We start from the raw sequence: 19,731 nt of genomic DNA, 5'->3' as shown, positions 1-19,731 counted from the left end.
CTTCAAAAGGGTTAAGATGGTAAGGTTTTTTGTTTGTGTATTTTATCACAAACTTTTAAAAAGGAAAAAAAATGAAATGAGTAATGGGGAGAGCCTTATGGATTCATCCAACCTGCCCTCCACAGACCTTCCCAGGCCCCCTTTCTGGGTACCTGAAGCTCAGTCCCAACCGCCAGAAAAGCCTTTAGGTTGGGCTTCTGTGCCACCTTGAGGACAGTGCACATTTGTGGCAAAGCCATGGTTTTGAGGAGTCATGACAGTAGTCTAAACCATAGCGTGTTGTAAAATTATAAGGAAGCTCCATTTGATCACCACCTAAGGCTGCTTAATTTCATTTGGATCTCTAAGAACCTCAAGTGAAAACTGTACTTCCCGTGGAACAGGAAGCAAGTCAGAAATTAATGGTTCTATACATACAAAAGATTAATACGTAAGGTCCTGTCCATATAGAGTCACCAGGAAAACCTACGTATCAGCTTTAGACCTACTCCTTGTCATTCTCTTTGTCTTTCCCTTGGAGAAGGTGTTTGTCACAGGAGTTTAGGAAGCCTGCAACCTTCAGTTTTAAGATAGGGTGGGGACCAGTTATACAACTGGAGGGAAAGTTTGCCACTGATCTCTTTCTTTTGTATTGTATTTTGTTTTGTTTTTTAAAAGCCAAGTACCTGTCAGATTTTATCTTCTGAAACCATGGTCTTTGAAGGCAATTCTAAAACTCAGTATGAGGTTATGCTTAGTGGTGGGAAGGAGAGGAGGAAATATTACTAAAGGGAGCGGTTAAAGGGAAAAGGAAAAAACAGTACCAGGAGGACAAAGGATGCACAAGAGTTCCTGCTCGGCTGCCAGCTCGGCTTTTTGTCTTGACTTCTGTCTCTTCTGGTCCAGAAATCTAAACAATGACCAGCAAGTTCCCTGTGTAAAATTTGATCAGCGTTCTGGAGCTGCTCCTCGTGTTTCAAATCAATGGCATTGGTTTGAAAGTCCAGGGGGCTTTTCCTATTGTATCTAAAAATCCTCTGCTCTCCCGGTATGCAGAACTGTGCCAAATGCAGAACGGTTCATAGAGGAGAGTTTTAGGATCACTCCTGTTGTGTTCTGCGATCTAGTACAGAGAGGGAGTCACATTTACCTCAGTCTTTTAAGGGGACGATTTGCAGCTCATGGGAGAAAATTATGCTCCTTCCTGCCCCCGCCCTGGGGGTGACCACTGAGACAGAAGTCCTGGAGTTGTTGGACCCATATGCTTCCTGGCAAGGGCTACCCCGCTGGAGCAAGCATCAGAGGCCCCTGCACCCACTATCTGAAAGATAACCATAATCCCAAATTTTGTATTTACTGTTCCTAGGTTTCTAAAAGTATTTTTGATATCTGTAAATACTGTATTTAGTTTTGCTTGGTTTTGAGTTTTATATAACTAGAATGATACTATATGTCTTCTTTCCAACTTGCTCTTTTTATTCATTATTAAGTTTATTTGGTTTGCTGCATATAGTTGTAACTGATGATGATTTTCATGGCTGTATAATATTCCACTCTGTGGCTATACCACAATTTTTTTTAAGACATTTGAATTGTTTATAGTTCTTTGCTGTTACAAGCAAAGCCGCTATGGAAATTCCTATACATGGCTCCAGTTTCATTTAAGATGCATGTCCAGGTGTGGGAATTGTTGGTTTGTAAGGTATGAACATGCTCAGCTTTACCAGATGATGACAAATTGTTTTCTAAAGTGCTTGTATCCATTTACACTCCTACCAGCAGAGTATGATGCTTCCCATTCCTCTTCATCTTCACAAACATTCGGAATTGTCATACTTTGCAATTTCAACCAATCTAGTGAATATGTGACAGGATCTCATTGCATTTTAATTTCCATTTCCCTTCTTACTAAAGATATTGCACAGTTCTTCATATATTTAATTGGCTGCTTGAATGTGCTCTTTGATGGATTGCCTGCTCAACATTTTTATTCATTTTTCTATCAGGTTGTTTCTGTTTTTCTTATCTTTGTAGGAGTTCTTTGTATATTCTGGATATTAATCCTTTATTGACTATATGTGTTACTAATAACTTTTCTAAGTTTGTGGATGGTCATTTCACGGTCCATAGTAATGTCTTTTGATGAATAGAAGCTCTTAATTTTCATGCTTAGTAATCATTTTGTAATGAAATCTAGTGTCTTTAAAAAGCCCCTGTTCCAAGATCGTATGGTCTTCTATAGTTTTTTTCTAAAAGATTTAAAAAGTTTTTCCTACTCATTTAAATCTATAATCCATGTGGAGTTAATTATTTGTATATTGATTTTTTCCAGCAACCTTGCTAAATAAAATAAACCGCCTTAGTAACTTTAATAATTTATCTGTAGATTCTTCTATGTATAAAATTATATCTTATATAAATAATGGTGTGGATTTTTCTAATTCTTATATCTTTTATTTTTCCTGTCCTATTGCAGTTAGGACCTCTGAGTAAAAGTAATGGTAATAGACATCTTTATATTGTGTCTTATTTTACAGGGAGCTATGTTATTGAACAATTGATAGAATGTTTGTTATAGGTTTTTTTAGGAAATATACTTTATCATAACAAAAAAAATGCCTTCTATTTTTGGCTTGCTATGATACTTTATCATAAATGGTTGTTGAATTTCATCAACGAAATGTTTACATCATTTAAGTTAACTATAAATTTTTTCTCTCATTGTTTTTTTTTGTTTTTTTTGCGGTACATGGGCCTGTCACTGCTGTGGCCTCTCCCGTTGCAGAGCACAGGCTCCGGATGCGCAGGCTCAGCGGCCATGGCTCATGGGCCCAGCCGCTCCGCGGCATGTGGGATCTTCCCAGACCGGGGCACGAACCTGTGTCCGCTGCATCGGCAGGCGGACTCTCAACCACTGTGCCACCAGGGAAGTCGATCAACCCTCTCATTGTTTTTTACTTGGTGAATTACATTATAAATTCCCAATTTTGAGTAAAATCTGCATTTCTGATATGCTTATGATACATTATATTTTTTACATATTGCTAGTGTTGGTACGCTAACATCTTAGGTATGAATTTTGCATATTTGTCCATGTCCATGTTTCTCTAGTGCTATTTTTATCTAGTTTTCGTGTCAGGATTACATTATTCTCATATAATGAGTTAAAGAGTATCCGCTATTAGATTCTCTGAGATTAGGTAAGATTGGAATTATCTATTGCTTAATGTTTGATGGAACTTACTTGCAAAACACTGTGGAGCTGGTGTTTACTTTGTGGGGTGATTTTTTTTTTTTTTTTTTTTTTTTTTGCGGTACGCGCGCCTCTCACTGCTGTGGCCTCTCCCGTTGCGGAGCACAGGCTCTGGACGCGCAGGCTCAGCAGCCATGGCTCACGGGCCCAGCCGCTCCGCGGCATGTGGGATCTTCCCGGGCCGGGGCACAAACCCGTGTCCCCTGCATGGGCAGGCGGACTCTCAACCACTGCGCCACCAGGGAAGCCCCTGTGGGGTGATTTTTAACTATTGATTTAATTTCTTTAATGATTATAGTATAATTTATTTTTTATTTCTTTTAAAATTCATTTTGGTAACTGTAGGGATTTGTCCATTTCACCTGTTTTCAAATATGTTGGCATAAGGTTGTATCTATTCTCTATTTCATTGATTTCTGCTACTTTATAATTTCCTTTCTTTCTTTGAGCTTATTCTTTTTTGTTGTTTGGTCTGGATTGGATACTTTTATTTTAAACTTTTCTTCTTTTTATATAAAAGTTTAAGGTTATAATTTCCTTCAAACTACTGCTTAGTTGCATCTGTAAGTTTTGATACCTTTTAATTTTATTATTGTTACAGGTTCAAAGTATTTTCTAATTTCCATTTTGATTCCTTCTTTGACCCATACATGTTTTTAGAAGTGTGTCTTTAAATTTTCAAACCTAGGAGGAGATGGTTATTTCTTATTTTTGCTTTTAGTTACCTCTTCAACATTGATTATTAATTATAATACATTGTGGTCAGAGAATTGACCTGTAAGATACTGCTTTTTTGATATTTGTGGAGACTTGCTATGTGGTCTAGTAGTGTATATCAGTTTTTATAAATATTTTGTGTGTGCTTCGAAATAATATACCTTCTCCATTATGGGCACATGTTCTATGTATGTCCATTAGATCAAATCTACCTATTAACCATGTCTGTGTGTGTTTTGGGAGGGGGCTGGTGGAGGGAAGGAAGGAGGGAGGGAAGGAGATGTGGGTTTGATCATTTCTCCTTATAGCTCTTCCAATTTGGAGTGTATTTTGAAGCTATCTTATTGGAGGTCTCCATGTTTAGAACAGTTATATCTTCCTGGTGAATTGAACCTTTATGAATGTTTAATGACTCTCTTTATCTGTAATAATGATTTTTGCCTTAAAAATCTATCTTATCTGGCTTTAATGTAGCTACACCAGCATGGCACGATGTTTTTCCTCCTTTTACTTTTAAGCTTTCTTAATCCTTATGTTTTTGGTTCATCTCTTATAAGCAGCATATGACTTTTTAAAAAGTCTGTGTTAATGATCTTTCCCTTTTAATGAAGATTTTTAGCCCATTTTAAATGACATATTTGGATTTATTTCTACCATCTTAGTTTGCATTTGTTTGTCCCCCCTTTTCCAGATTCCTTTCTAACATTGTTTTAAATTGATCACGATTCTTCCACTCCTCATTCCTTTTACCCCTTTTCTGATGGTTTAGAAATTATATATATTTTTCTCTTCTTTTAGTGTTGATCCTTGAACTTTTAACATGAATATTTTAAAATGTGTAGAGTTAATCAGTATCTTTAACCTGCTGATCAATACAAGGCCCCTGGAATGCTTTAACTTCTGTTCTCTCCACCTCCCAAATGATATGCTACATTTGTCGAGGACTTTAGTTCTATTTCAGTTTCTCGTTTGTTTGTTTTTTTTAAGTCAGTTGTTATTATAGTCAGCCCTCCATATCCACAGATTCTGCATCCATAGATTCAATCAAAATATTCGGGGAAAAAAAAGAATTCCAGAAAGTTCCAAAAACAAAAATTTGTTTGCCCTGTGCACCAGCAACTATTTACATCGCATTTACATTGAATTAGGCATTATCAGTAATCTAGAGATGATTTACAGTATATGGGAGGATGTGCGTAGGTTATAAGCAAATACTATACCATTTTATATAAGGGATTTGAGCATTTGCAGATTTGGGTACCTGTGGAGGTCCTGGAACCAAAACCCCACAGACACCAAGGGACGACTCTATTGTATTGTCTGGTCAATACCTGAATACATTTTCTTTGCTTCTCATTTTTTTTCTTGCATCTGAGACCTTTCTTCTTGTTTTTATTTTTCATTTTTATTTTACGGTGGAGTATAGTAGATTTACAATGTTGTTAGTTTCAGGTGTACAGCAAAGTGATTCAGTTATACATACACATATATCTATTGTTTTTCAGATTCTTTCCCCATGTAGGTTATTACAGAGTACTGAGTAAAGTTCCCTATGCTATATAGCAGGTCCTTGTTGATTATCTATTTTATATATAGTAGTGTGTATATGTTAATCCCAGCCTCCTAATTTATCTCTCCCCTCCACCTTTCCTCTTTTGTAACCATAAGTTTGTTTTCTAAGTCAGACCTTTCTTTTTGGATCATTTTCTTTTTTTTCCTGAAAAATATTCTTAAGAAGTTCCTATAGATGAGTATCTGCTTTTAATTAAAGTCTTAAATTTTTGTCTGAAAACATATTTATTTTGCCTTCATTCTTAGACAATAGTATTGTAGTTTGACAGTTATTTTTTTTCTCTTTCACTTTGAGAATATTGTTCCACTTTCATCTGTGTCACTGGTTTTATCTTAATTGCTACTTCTCCTTAGGTAATGTGTTTCCTTTCTACTCCTTTTTTTTTTCTTTGTATTGTCTGTGATGACTATGATGTATCTAGATACGCATTTCTTTTTATTTATCCTCCATGGGATTTGTTGGCTTTCTGAATCTGAAGATTGGTAACTTCCATCAAAACTAGAAAATTCTCAGCCATTTTCTATTCTGGGATTGGATCTTCCCCATTTTTCCTTTCACCCTGGAACTCCAGTTAGATTTATATTGGATCTTCTTACTGTGTGCCGTATTACCCAATCTCTCTTCCATATTTTCAATCTCTTCATCTCTCTCTGCTGCATTTTCTATCATATCTTTAGCTCCATCTTTCAATTCACCAATTTTTTTTTACTTTTTTTGTTTTACAACTCAATTACATTGAGTTTTTTAATTTCAGGGATTATATTTTTTCAGCTCTAGAAATTCTATTTGATGCATTCCAAAACCTGTCTGCTTGGTTTTAATAATCCAGTCTTTCTTTCTAATATTTGTCAATTCCTTCTTTTATTTTTTTATACATAGTTTACATTCTGTGCCTAATTATTGCAATATTTTCAGACTTTGCAGTTCAGATTCTATAGGATGTTTTTTCTGTTGTCTCTTTATGTTGGTGTATTTCTTTTGTGTTTAATGATTTTTTTTTTAATTGTGAACATATGTTCCTTAAAATCTTATCTGTGGGAATTCTTTGTGGCCTGGGTTTAAAGTATGTTCTTCCAAAAAGGGTTTGTATTTTCTTCTAGTAGGCACAATTGGGCACTTGAAACTAAATTTAGCTTAAGGTCTTTTGGTCCACACAGTAGAATTCTGGGCTCATACCCGCAAGACTTCAGGCTTGTGGTTAAAAATTCTCAAGGGAGGCTTTTCTTGTCTCCAGTTCCATCTGGAGCTGAGGTCAAGGCTGGCTTTTATCCCCATTGTCTGCCTGTGAGGGGCAGTTATTTTTCCCTAGGATCTCATTGAAGGCGTCATCATTCAAGGGTCCTAGCTTTTTATGTGGCATTTTTACATTTATACGTTCCTAGTGGCCTTTTTGGTGATTTTAGGTTATGAGCTTCTACTTGAATGTTTGATTAAACTTGATATACAGGAATCCTGATGGCCTCAATGTGGCTTGCTTTCTTCAAGAGATCATTTGCTTTTAAAATTTCTGCTGGTAGCCTGGGGACCAATGCATCCAAGGCCACTTTAACCCCCTCAAGGGGCCACAGAAACCCGGGAGCTGCCAAAATCAACCCTCCTGCCGCTCCCTCCCCCTAAGATTGGGCTCTTGTCCCAGGGCTAGAGGAGGCATTTGCTTCATGAAAACCCTGCCTTTCTTGGTTGCCTACTGCTCACGTTTCAGATTCTGTCCCGTTTTTTTTTAGATTTTCGTCGGTGTGTGTGTGAAGTCCTTTTGGTACATGTGCATTTATGTAGAGCTTTAAGAGTACCCTTATTTTCCAGGGAACCCAACAATGACTCAGAAATATGTTGCTGCCCTTTATCCAGTATCTTTTGTATGATAGTTGGAAGAATGCCTTCTAAATATCTCCTCTGCCAACTGGCTGGAAATGGAAGCTTCAGGTCATCTCTTGTCCTCTGTGTCTTTCTACCTACAGTCGGTTTTGGACAGAAGCGCCGCACTTCGAGTGCTGCTTCTATAATCCCATTAATTGCACCTTCTTTTCACAGTTGGCAAAAGACCAGTATTCTCAAGTAAATCCCTAAGGAGGACAACTTCACCCTCAATGCTAGCTAGGTTTAAAACCACCAGCTCCAGAGAGAGAACCCTAGTACACAAGTGAAAGGTGGAGACAACACTGATGAGATCAATACTGATGATACGATAATGGAACAAATCATGAACCCGTAAAAAAAACCAGCAAAATGGCCATGTCTGATCAGAAGCTATACCTTAACTTGTTAGTTGCAAGCGTTACTCATTGTCGGCCTGAACTAATGTGATTTCTCACCTTTTATGTTCAGTATTTCCTGCCCACCCACCCCCACCCCCCCGGCCAATTTGACAAGAGAATGAATACCAGGTTTTTATTTGAGATGAATAACATGCGGTTCTGTGTCATCCTAGTAGAATCAGGTGGCTTTAATTTATGCTCACATGAGTGTTGTGAGTACTGTTACATAGAAACTCAGCTGAAACTGAAAAATGGCAGGCATTTCAGATGTATCGAGTGTTCATTTTAATGAATGATTTTTAAGGAGGTGGTTAGAAATCCCCCTTCCAACATGTCCAGGTTGCCCGGTTTCTTCTTTTAAAGTAGTTGGTTCCCCGGAATGACAGCCCCTGCAGCAGGAGGTCTCTGACACCAAGTCAGTGCAGCCAGCATGTCCCACCATGAACAACATTGCATCGAGTGATTAATAATTGAAGGAGCTTGTCTCTTCCTGCTGAGCTTGTGTGTAATTTATGGATCAGGAGCCCATGCTAAAATCTCAGGGAAAGCTAATTGTATCAATATCGAGTGTGAGAGAGATGTATTTATATTGTAATTCTGACTCTGTGAAGTTACGTCTGTGTACCTGTTTTCACCCAGAAATATTGTCAAATGGTAAGTTGTTTCCTGTCTTCATCACAGTAAGCTTGCTTCCTGGGGGGGACGGAGACATTTCAGTTTCCTGCCTGAGCCGTCTTTGAGATCTAGCAGGGCCACCTCAGATGAGTCACGGGGCTCCCTGAGTTTATTCTCTTTGTCTGTCTGTGAAGTGGTTGTGTGGGGCCAGCGCTGCAAGGTGTGGGTTGTGGAATCCCTGTTGACGTGCAGTGTGTTTCCAGGAGGAACCAGAGACCCTGCACTGCACAGCCTTGAATTCATGAGCTAGGGAAGTGATTTGCTTCTCTCTTATCCTTCACTTCTATGATGCCTTTAAGAAGAAGGTCTCAGTGTGATTCTGGTGTGTCTTGAGTGCTTCTTTCATGCTTGCTTATAACCTTGTGTTTTTTTTTTTTTAAGTATAGTTGATTCACAATGTTGTGTTAATTACTGCTGTACAGCAACGTGATTCGGTTATACTCATATATACATATTTTTAAATATTCTTTTCCATTATGGTTTATGCTTGCTTATATCCTTGAAAGAGAAAGAGAGAAAAAGAAGCTCTCAGGCTCAGAACGTTCCCTCTTATGACAGCAAGGCACTGAAATGTACCGTTGCTTTCATTCTGGTGTATTTCTCCCACTCCTCTACCCTGCACCCCAAACGTTTTACTTAAAAATATGTTTCACCTGTGGAAAAAAAAGAAAGAGAAGCACAATGAACACCATATATACCTTTCACCCAGATTCACTAAGAATTAGATCTTTGCAACACTTGCCTTTTTCTTACTCTTTTGCTCCCGGAATTCTCTCCCTCTCCTCTCCCGCTCCGTCTCCCTCTTCATACGTGCTCAGAGATGTATCAAATTCTGCTTAACTGTGGTAGTGAAGTGAATCATAAGGCCCATGTTGTTAAAAAAAAAAATAAGGATTCAGAACTGAATTGATTTTCTAAAAGCCAACCATAGCCCAGTCAACTCATCCAAGTATAGCTGGGTTCATTCAGAACCCTCTTAGGTTAGTTCAGTAGACTAATTATTTGGGGATTTCACAAGAGTTAACCGGCAACAGCAGCAATCCTGAGAACCATTGTACGGGACTTTCATTTTCATTCACTTTAATACCTCTTCATAGCTACCTGTACAATTTATGACATTTACCCAGTTTCATGTTTGGTAACACCGCACAGGAATCTTTCCCTGGCCACTTTTGTGTATCCAAGACACAGCCAAAAAACAGGAAGTCTGCAGAAAACGTATCGCAGAGACCGCACCCCAAAGCACAGGGGCTGTCTGTACAGGCAAGCCCGTGAGGAACTTCTGTCTCCGAGCCTCTTCCCTCTTACTTTATGCTGCATTCCCATCAGCCTGCTGACCAGGCCTAGAAGGAAAATGGGACTGCTTGGGGCAGCAGAGAGAGCTCTGGGCAGGCAGACAGCAAGAGAGGGGACGGTGTCAGAATTCTCAGGCACCCCTAAGAGCCGTCTTCTGTGCTTGGAACTTCTCATTTTATCGTCACATAGCCCCCGTAAGGCAGATGAGGGGCCTGTAGAAGGTCTCACTAATAAACAGTGTTGGGATGTGAACCCCAAAGTCTGTCTGTCTTGAAAGGCAGGCTGTTTCTATAAGGACTTTGGGGAGGGGGTGTCGGTCTGGGATCACAGAGTGCAAGGCAGCTGCTGGGATCCTTCCGGAGCCTGCTAGGACTTTATCATACAGATGCACACATTGTCATTGTCACGGTTTATCGTGATGATCGTAAGGCATCTGGCAAGGATGGAATTTTGATAACGGCCCTCATGAATTTTGCTGGTGCACATTATGGGGGCGGGGGGTTCCTCACCACCAGCTTAAATTTTTTTTTTTTTTGGTCAGATAATCTAAAATTGAACATTGGGCTCTTTATTTTTTTTAATTTATTTATTTTTTAATTTTTCATCTTTATTGGAGTATAATTGCTTTACAATGGTGTGTTAGTTTCTGCTTTATAACAAAGTGAATCAGTTATACATATACATATGTTCCCATATCTCCTCCCTCTTGGGTCTCCCTCCCTCGCACCCTCCCTATCGCACCCCTCCAGGCAGTCACAAAGCACCGAGCTGATCTCCCTGTGCTATGTGGCTGCTTCCCACTAGCTATCTACCTTACGTTTGGTAGTGTATATATGTCCATGCCTCTCTCTCGCTTTGTCACAGCTTACCCTTCCCCCTCCCCGTATCCTCAAGTTCCACCAGCTTAAATTTAACGGAGCACCAGCAGGAAGGAGATGCCTGCTACACCGTTTACACCAAGGACTCTCCTCGCCTCTTCCTTTCTCTTTGGCCTGCAACAGGATCTCCCTGAGCCTCGAGGCCCACAGGGGTGGCAGGAGAGAAAGGGAAGGGGCTCCAGACTGACTCTCATTGGAGGGCCCACCCCACAGCCTTTCTGCCGGGGCCGCTTCCTCAGGGAGTGTCTGGGAAGACGTGCTGGTGGAGACCCACAGCCATCTCCCCAGACTTCCTACTCTCTGCCAAACAATCCCATCTGCTCCGACACTTGCTCGGTGTATCTGTTGTGGGTCCACTCCGTGCCTGGCACAGTGCTAGCCGCTGAGGACAGGGCCTAGCACCACTGGGCCCTGCCTTGTGGTGCTAACTCTTTAACGGGAACCACCGACACTGGACATCACCACACGATCATAGTTATGGTGGGAAGTGCTGTCTATGGAGGGAACGTAGGGTGCTTACAGTTGGGGCTGTGTAGGAAGGAAAAGTGTGCCCATCTTCCCAAGATCTAGAAATATATTACCCGTGGATGAGTCTACGGGAAATGGGGCCAACATGGTACAGTGGAACATTCTCCTCCCTGCCCAAAACCTCCGGCCCTCCCATCCAAGGCCAGGGAGGCCATGTCTTCCACAAACCTCCTTGTGCCCTCCCTCTGCCCCCTCCAGCTGTAAGTAACCCTCCCCACCTGTGTGTCTTCATCTCTGATCACTGCCTCTTATGAACACCTTCTGTGTGCCAGGCACCATCAGAACCACAGCTGCCGTGCAGACAGGATTGGTGCTCATTCCACAGAGTGTATGGCCGAACCAGAAATAAGCATCACCGTCCTTGCCGCTATGCCAGGCACTGGTCCAGGTGCCGGCAGGCGTTCGCCCACATCCTCAGCCCAACAACCCCGTGAAGCAGGGGGCAGGTACTATACCCACTTTGCCAGTAAGGAAGCACAAGGGAGGTCCGTTCACTGCTCAGACATGTGGACACAATAACATGATCAGAGGTGTGATGGGTGCTGTCGGGTCCCGATGGGAATATATAGCAGGTGACCTAGTTGTAGGGAAATCAGAAAAGAGTGAGAGTCGGTCTGATGATGTTACGAAGAGCTCAAGCTTAAGACTTTGGTTCTCATCCCAGCTCTGCTACTCATTAGCTGTGTGGCTTTAAGTAAATTACCAGACATCTCCAGACCTCACTTCCAGCATCCGTAAAATACGGATGCTAATATAACCACTTTATAGAGTTAAATGCAATCATCTGTGCAGACGCAGCAGGGCGCCTGGCAGGTGGTGAGTTTAGTAGATGGTAGCTTATTGCTGTCTCGTCTGTGCTCTAACCATGACTTGCTTCTCTGTTCATCTGTGCACATTTTTTTGACAGTCTGGATTTGATTCCACCTCGGATGCCTCCCCCCGGCACCCTCCCTAAGGCCGTGCATTTATATTAGGTGTGCAGTGAATATTTGTGGAATGAATGAATGAGGGAAGGGACGCAGGAGTGAGTAGCTGTCACCACATGGCAGGTATCTCTTTTTCCTGAACATCAGATTTAGTCCTCCAACAAAAGGCTCCTACCAGAGCCGCTTTAGAACAGAGCAGGCTTTTTTCTCTGAAGTACCCAGCCAGCATCGCCCGGTGGTGTCTCCTCCGTGGTGTTGATGGGTATGTGAAACCAGGCACAGCTTGATTTTTATGGTTTAATAGAAGAGATGGCGCTTCCACCGCTGTCACTTCAAAAGAGTGTTGTTTTGATGTCTCAGCTGCACAACTTGAGTGAAAATGTCAGTGATAGGAGATAAGCAGGGAAGACGGAGGTGTCAGGATTTAGGACCCTGTCTTCAAAGTGGACCCACCTGTTGGGGCATCGCCGGATTGGATGTCAAAGCGTCTGCTGTGGCAACTCAGTGGGCTGCTGGGTGTCTCGTCACAGGGGTTTAATCCGTGTCCTCTCTTGTCTCCCGTTCCCCGCCCCTCTCCCCACCGCTGCCCCCGCCCCGCAGGAATGGCCTCACCAGCTGCCGGATGCGGACTGAGAGCGAGCCTTCGTGTGGCTCCCCGGTGGTCAGTGGAGACCCCAAGGAGGATCACAACTACAGCAGTGCCAAGTCCTCCAACGCCAGGAGCACCTCGCCCGCCAGCGACTCCGTCTCCTCCTCCTCGGCCGACGACCACTACGAGTTTGCCACCAAGGGGAGCCAGGAGGGCAGCGAGGGCAGCGAGGGCAGCTTCCAGAGCCACGAGAGCCACAGCGAGACGGAGGAGGATGACAGGAAACGCAGCCCGAAGGAGGCCAAGGATGCTCTGGGGGACAGCGGCTACGCGTCCCAGCACAAGAAGCGCCAGCACCTCGCCAAGGCAAGGAAGGTCCCCAGCGACACGCTGCCCCTCAAAAAGAGACGCACGGAAAAGCCCCCCGAGAGCGATGACGAGGAGATGAAAGAGGCGGCGGGGTCACTCCTGCACTTGGCGGGGATTCGGTCCTGTTTGAATAACATCACCAATCGGACGGCAAAGGGGCAGAAAGAACAAAAGGAAACCACAAAAAATTAAAAACAAGTCACTGATTTGTTTTGAACTTACGGCCATTTGGTTTCAGCATGTCAGGAGATTTCTAATGATTTGTGGCAATATCAGCAATTTATTATTATTTTTTCTTTTTTCTTTTTTTTTTTTTTTTTGTTTGGTTTTTTTTTTTTCTTTCTTTCTTTTTTTTTAATTTGCCCCCCTCCTTTGTTTTGGACCCTTAAGAATTTTATGTTTAAAGGAGATTGAAGCCATAGAACTCATATTGACACTCAGCTGTTTTACAAAAGCTTTTCATTATCTGAAGACAAAACCGAAAAAGCCAAAATTACCATTGCTTCCTCCAGCTTGTCAGAAACCCGTGGCTGAATCCACAGGGATGGCAACAATAATGCCACGGGGATACACATCTGGCACTTAGAAGGCACGTGTGCAAAGTAACCATCGATCAGGCCCAACCTTTAGGTTTAAAAGGTCAGGATGTGCACCCAGTTGGGTTCGCTGAGTGAATGCACATAAGGCAACTGAGGAGAAGGAAGGAGCAGACCCAAGCTCGTGGCGCTGGGCATCAAATTGTGCCAGAAAACCCTTGGCATTGCCCCAAGCGTGCGATGCAGGGGTGGGTAGGCGGTCACCAGTCCTCTGTGCTTCTTAACCGTGAAGCCTAGTAGCATCTTCCGGGGTGGACACTGGACCATTCATGTTCAACAGGTGTCAGTGACTCATGAGAAGAAACTGGGTCAGTTTTTAGTGATGTTGCTAATCACTGAATTCTGTTCTACATTAAATGAAGAGAAGGTTCCACAAGCCATAAGCCTGAAGGTTGGTCCTGCACACACGCGTGTGCACACACACAGACACACCACACACACACACACACACACACACGAGAGAAAAAGAAAAAAACTGATGCAAAAAACAAGCTATGTCTTCTTAACTGCCCAAGTGAAAATCAAGTTCCAAAAAATTACAGTAGCTGTTAACAAAGGAAATCATGGTACAAATCTTTTTCTGTCTGTCAAAACCATTTGATCCAAGAGAAAGCAAAACAAAACAAAAAGCTACAGAACCTGCCATTAGTATTGTGGTGTATTTTTAAAAGATGAAAGGCACATTGATGGACAACTAAAGTAAAACATGGCAAAAAAGAAAGGAAAACAAATTCCTGTACTGCCCTCAAAATGGAGTTTGCAATTAATGTCAGTCAAGGTTCATCTTTGCGAAAATCAATGATTTCCACATTCAGCCAGTGTAGCCAGCAGAAATTTCTGATCCACAATGCATGGAATTCCTTTGAAAAAAGAAAAAAAAAAGAAAAAAAAATCACAAAAACACAAACTTTTTTTATTCAAAAATAAAGTTCTTGTAAGGTAAACAATGTATTTAGCATGAAGCATGAATTATTTTCATATAAATATAGAAAATAGAGAAAAGGCTATGCCTCTAATTTTTAAGCCCTTAGGCTTAGAGGTTCTTTTGGTTTTCTTCTTTTTTTCCTTTTATTTTCCTTTCCTTTAATTTTTTTCGTTGTTTTTTTTCCCCCCTTTTTTCCAATTATTTTGTTTTTGTTTTTTGAAGCAGGTGTTTAAGGTTTAACCTTCTTCAGGGACAAATTCTGACTGTTGGGGAGCTTACTCTGCAATACAAAATCTCTTCATGTTCTGGTAGGGCCTGGATGGTGGAGCTCTGCACTGCCTTGTCTGCACTTCAGCCCCGACCCCCTCTGATTCTCTGTTGAAAAGTGTGTCCTTTCTCTTTGTCTGTACATGTTTACCATGACGCAATAATTTGAGGGCAAACTTAGTAGTGAGTGTGTATGATAGAATCAAGAGAATTATGGGACGCTGACTTGAGAAAACCATGACCATGATTTGGTTTCGAGGAAAAAGGCAGTGAATAATTATGCAAATTCACCAGGAGAAGGGGAAACACACTAATGGGCCTTATTGGATGAGGGTGTGAGTTAGGGTACACGTGAAGGAGGAAGTGACACGGGTGTTGGAAGGACCAGCCCCAGATGTTTTCCCGTGACGCCATCTCATGGTGGGAAGGAGGGGCTGGCCGTCTCTACCACCTGGGCACACGAGCCAACCTGGAATGAAGCCCACCTAGATTGTGAGCGCTGAATCTAGACAACCAGATGATGCCACGCAGACCAGAAACTCCTGTTATCTTTGCCTAAAAGAAATGATCTGGGGAGATCCAGAGAACCCTCTAAAAGAATTTGATCTTCCACCCACATGGAAGGGAATTTTAAAACGTAAACAAAAATGCCCACTCCCATGGCTCAAGATATGATGGTGAGGGAGAGGGAGGGAACTGGGGTGATCTTGATTTTTAAGATAGGACAGGGTGGGCCATTGTGGAGCCCATCTGCCAGCATCAGGCACTGTCAGAAGCTCCATCAGCCAGGACGGTGAAAATTAACTGGTGCATTGTATCCTCTGGGTTGCTGCTGAGAGAACCTGAGGGGAAAAAAAAAAAGATCTACGCCCCTACACAGGTCAGATTCATTACCTGAACCTGAAAACTTCCAGCAGACTTGTTCAGGGTGTAGATGGGAATAAGGATGTCTTTTTGAAGTGCTCTGTTCCCTCTGTCTCCCCAAACATCTGACACCCCAAAAGCCATCCACAGCTGTGGAACCTGGGCGACACTTTCTGTGTTGTCACCTGACTGAGCCCACCTCAGTCCCCCACCCTCACCCCACCCCCAAGGTCAAATTCAGACTTCCCTTCTGAAAGACAGAGGTAAACATCCAGGACTGTTTCTGGCAGGGGATTTCTTCCAATTCAAACCCCACCGTGGGCTGTCTCCCCTCATTTCCTTTTTCTAAAGGAGCAAAGGCCTCTTTTAGAAAATAATAAAATGCAATGTGTGTGATTTACTTTTCTGATCTCTTTGAGAAATAGATAAGTATCTTATAAAAGTGTGTTCTTAACTCCAGAACCACTCTTTTTGCATAAATACCTCATCGGGCAGCTTTCTAAGTGTTATTTTTCCCGAGTCTCCCTCAGTCCCTCCGTAGGAGCCGCTGGGAGACCTGGGGGAAACTTTAGTGAGGGTACTTTCTTCTATTTTTCTTCTGTTTTTGGAGGCATACACATTATGCATAACCAAAACAATGGCTCAATTGTGTTTAACTTTGTATTTTGATTGTTGAGAAAAAAAAAAAAAGTATCGATGTGTATGTGGCCGTTTGTAGTGAATTCATTGCAGAATGAGGTTGTCCATGTCCTTGCCAAGCCAAGGGGCAGGAGGCACCCTCTCTCACCCCCTCCTCCAAGAGCAGTAGAGAATTTAAGCACAAGCCTATTTGTGAAAGAATATTTTGCTCAAGTGTAATCACTTTAGTCTTGGAATTTCTTCCCAAACGTCAGGTGTTCTTTTAGCTTCCAAACTAGCCTATGTACTCATTAGTCTGACAAAAATTGCCTGAGCACCGTTCAAGGGGTGTGGTGTTTTTGCTTTCATTTCTCCTGCTGGGAGAAGTGGCGTTTCATGTGTCATTCCAGTATCTCACATACTCACGTGGGGCAGGGGGGAGGGGAAAATGGGGAACTATAGCAATATTTGAAGATGCTTTTGGAAAACAAACGTGAACACATCCGTCGGCACCATGACATCTACAGTTACTTGCTGTTGGTCCTCGGACACATTTAAGAGAAGGAGATTGTAAGCTCTTTTTTCTTAAATGATATACACGTAGACAGTTATTTTTATGCTTCTACAGTTGTCTTTTATCTTTACCTAGTATTATGTGGAAAAAGTTTGCATCATAGATTTTTCCCAGCCTTATGATATACCCTAAGCTCCTACTTCCCTTTCCCCTCTCTAAGCAGTATATATACGTTCAAGAGTTCTTTGGTAAAACTGTCTATCTGAAACTAAAATGAACCCAACCCACATCGAGATGGTGGTGTGAGAAAACCCTGGCCAAGACAACTGTAGCAGGTTTTAGCCTTGGGGCTGAGTTTTTAGAAGGGATGTGTGGGAGGCTTTTCCTAAGAGCTGATTTTCAGCATGTCTAGCCCTTGCTAGGCATAGCTGTGAATACCACGGGGCCACTGGAGAAGGCCATCGCACTGAATGTTGGTCTCACCCGGGACGGCTTCAGGCTGTGGGCTCTGTAGAGTGAAAACCGTCCGGATGGCTTTTGCGCCCAACTCAGTCCTGGGACGCGGCAGGACTGCTCGGCACCAAGCGCTACCAGTTCCTCCTTTCAGTGACCGCCACTCCACGTGTGTGGGCCCTTGGCCTCTGTCATCAAAGGGCTCTCGGAGAAGGAATCAGAGTTATGTACAAGTGACCTACATGGGAGGGTTTTCCATATGGGATTGGATTCAACTCAATGTGACTTCTCTTTCCCTTTTAAACTTGATTCAGGTTGGGACTCGTTTCTTTCTGGTGGATCACAGCTGCCCAGATGTTGCCTTTTTCTTTTTTATGTTTCTGTAGAGGAGTACTTTTCTTTCATCTTCAGGAGTTTTGTAGTTCATTTTTTTTTTTTTGCCACCAAAAGAACACATTTGAACTCCGTGTCCCCTCTTGATTGTGACTTAACCAGTGTTGACAGTTAAATCCTTTGTGTCGTAGGTCCCAGCTCGAATACTATATCAAACACTGTTATGCACATAATGCAGCACTGTGATCTAATTTAAATAATACTTTTTTATTATTTATACTACTATATATAATATACATCAACACTTTTGCTATATAACCTAAGTGATAACCCTCTTTTTAGTTACCTGCCAAAACTCCGGGACTTTGGTTTATATTGCAGTTAACACAGTTACAAAGTTGTAATGGTGTCTTTTTTTTTCTTTTCTTTGTAACGGAATGTGTAAATCAAAGTATATACGTTGTGTGGTGTTCCCCCTTCTGGAATCCCATGAGGATTTACACATGGCATTCAGTGTTCTGTATAGTCCCGCCTGCCTTTGTGAACTCATCTGTCAACCCCTCTTCCTTTGAGAGAGAGCCGGCGATGGTGGTCAGCTCCTGCTCTATCTCTCTCTCCCCTACTGGTTATTCTTGAAGTAAGCACAGACTCATCAGCTCCGTTGCTTTATCATGAATATAGCGTGTGACCTTGCAATTCTTCCACAATTCAGCAAACAAGTGCTAGCTTCACTGACCAAAAATTAAGGAAGGAAAATCCGATTTTTAAAACGATCCATCTTTTAACAGCCGAAACCAATGTGTCTATGGTGCTGCATTTTGCTGTCTGTCCTACTTCTGAAATCAGACTTGGGTGAAAGATCACTTCTGACTTACTGTGATCATGCTCACAAGTACCCTTCCTGTTCGTTTTGTTAGTGTTGAAATCAAGACTATTTATTTGGAATAGATGCAACAGTGTTGTCCACTGTATTTCATTTGCAAAAGTTGAGAATAGCCTTCCCTACTTTTTGCAAAGAGTTAATATTCCATATTGGATTCTCAAAGACTTCGATATGGTGAATCTGTCAAACCTAGAAATTGTCTTTCATCCTTTCATGACTGTGGCCTGAGTTCCCAACCCCTCCCTTTTTTTAGATGAAACCCTTAGCACAATTTCAGTTATTTAAACACTCAGCATTTCTTGAGTATGTATGTTGAGACATTGACGCTCACAGCTGATTCAGTAACCAGTTTCCTGCTGTCATTCACACTCACTACTTATACTGCCATGGTAACAATGTGGAAGAAACAAGTATCCGTGTATGTCTGGGAAGCATTATACACTTGTACATTTTTTTTATACTCTGATTCTGTAACATTTCTGAGTTCTGCTTTTGTTTTACAGAAAAATAAATAAATAACAGTGATAAAGCAATCAGAAGACAAGAGGTTTACTCTCAATACTTAGGGTCATGTGACCTCTGGCCAATAGACCTCGATGGCCAAATTCATTTACTAGAGTAATAAGGTTTCAAAAGCCAATTTTTTTCGGTATTTTTTTCTGTATGAAACTGCCAATATCATGACTAGAAAGGGAGAACCATAGAGGAGACAGTGACGTTCAGTTGCGTTTGTGTTACCTAGAGGAGCGGTGTGGAAGCAGGCACAGTCCGCCGAAGTTTAGGGACCTGATGGTGTTGCTTTGGAGGCATTCATACTTGCATTTCGCATTCTTCGTATGTAATCATATTGCCAAAGACAAACTATTTCATCATTTATTGTAAATAACACTTTTCCCCAGACCTACCATAAAGTTTCTGTGATGTATTGTCTTCCAGTTGCAATAAAAATTACTGAGTTGCATCAATTGAAGAAAAATGCCACGTAGTATTGTGTGCACTGCGTCTCCACGTGCAAATGCTGAGCAGTAAAATCATTTCTATTTCTTACCTGCACTAGGGTATGTGTTCTGTTTTTCACGGTCTGGTGTTAGAGTCTCCACTGTACTTATCTGTGCCTATCCTCACGCATGCTTGTTTTTCAGTAGAAAATCACACATCTTTTGCAAATACACAGATTCACAGCCTAAGGGTGGGCTCACCTGTGGAACCCCGGAGAATTCCAACTCTGACCTGAAGAATT

The 19,731-nt window shown here is 41.9% G+C and overlaps 1 protein-coding gene across 8 annotated transcripts in view; it reads left to right on the top strand.

Moving 5' to 3' along the window:
• Positions 1-19,461, top strand: part of FOXN3 (forkhead box N3) — a 400,895-nt gene extending 381,434 nt beyond the window's left edge. For 5 of the 8 annotated variants that reach the window (XM_027120287.1, XM_027120289.1, XM_027120288.1 and 2 more), the window contains 2 exons: positions 11,427-11,600; positions 12,681-19,461. In XM_027120287.1, coding sequence (XP_026976088.1) covers positions 11,427-11,600; positions 12,681-13,230 — 724 coding nt within the window. In that variant the 3' untranslated portion in view covers positions 13,231-19,461. The remainder of the gene's footprint in view (positions 1-11,426; positions 11,601-12,680) is intronic. The other 3 variants (XM_027120292.1, XM_027120293.1, XM_027120291.1) reach the window with 1 other exon arrangement.
• Positions 19,462-19,731: the final 270 nt, after the last annotated feature.

The sequence above is a fragment of the Aethalodelphis obliquidens genome, unplaced genomic scaffold (genome assembly GCF_003676395.1).
Source record: "Aethalodelphis obliquidens isolate GAN/ISIS:26980383/991018 unplaced genomic scaffold, ASM367639v1 scaffold21, whole genome shotgun sequence".
In the NCBI taxonomy this organism is placed as follows: Eukaryota; Metazoa; Chordata; class Mammalia; order Artiodactyla; family Delphinidae; genus Aethalodelphis; species Aethalodelphis obliquidens.
The sequence above is the reverse complement of the archived record's forward strand: the minus strand, read 5'-3'. Positions and strand labels throughout refer to the sequence as shown.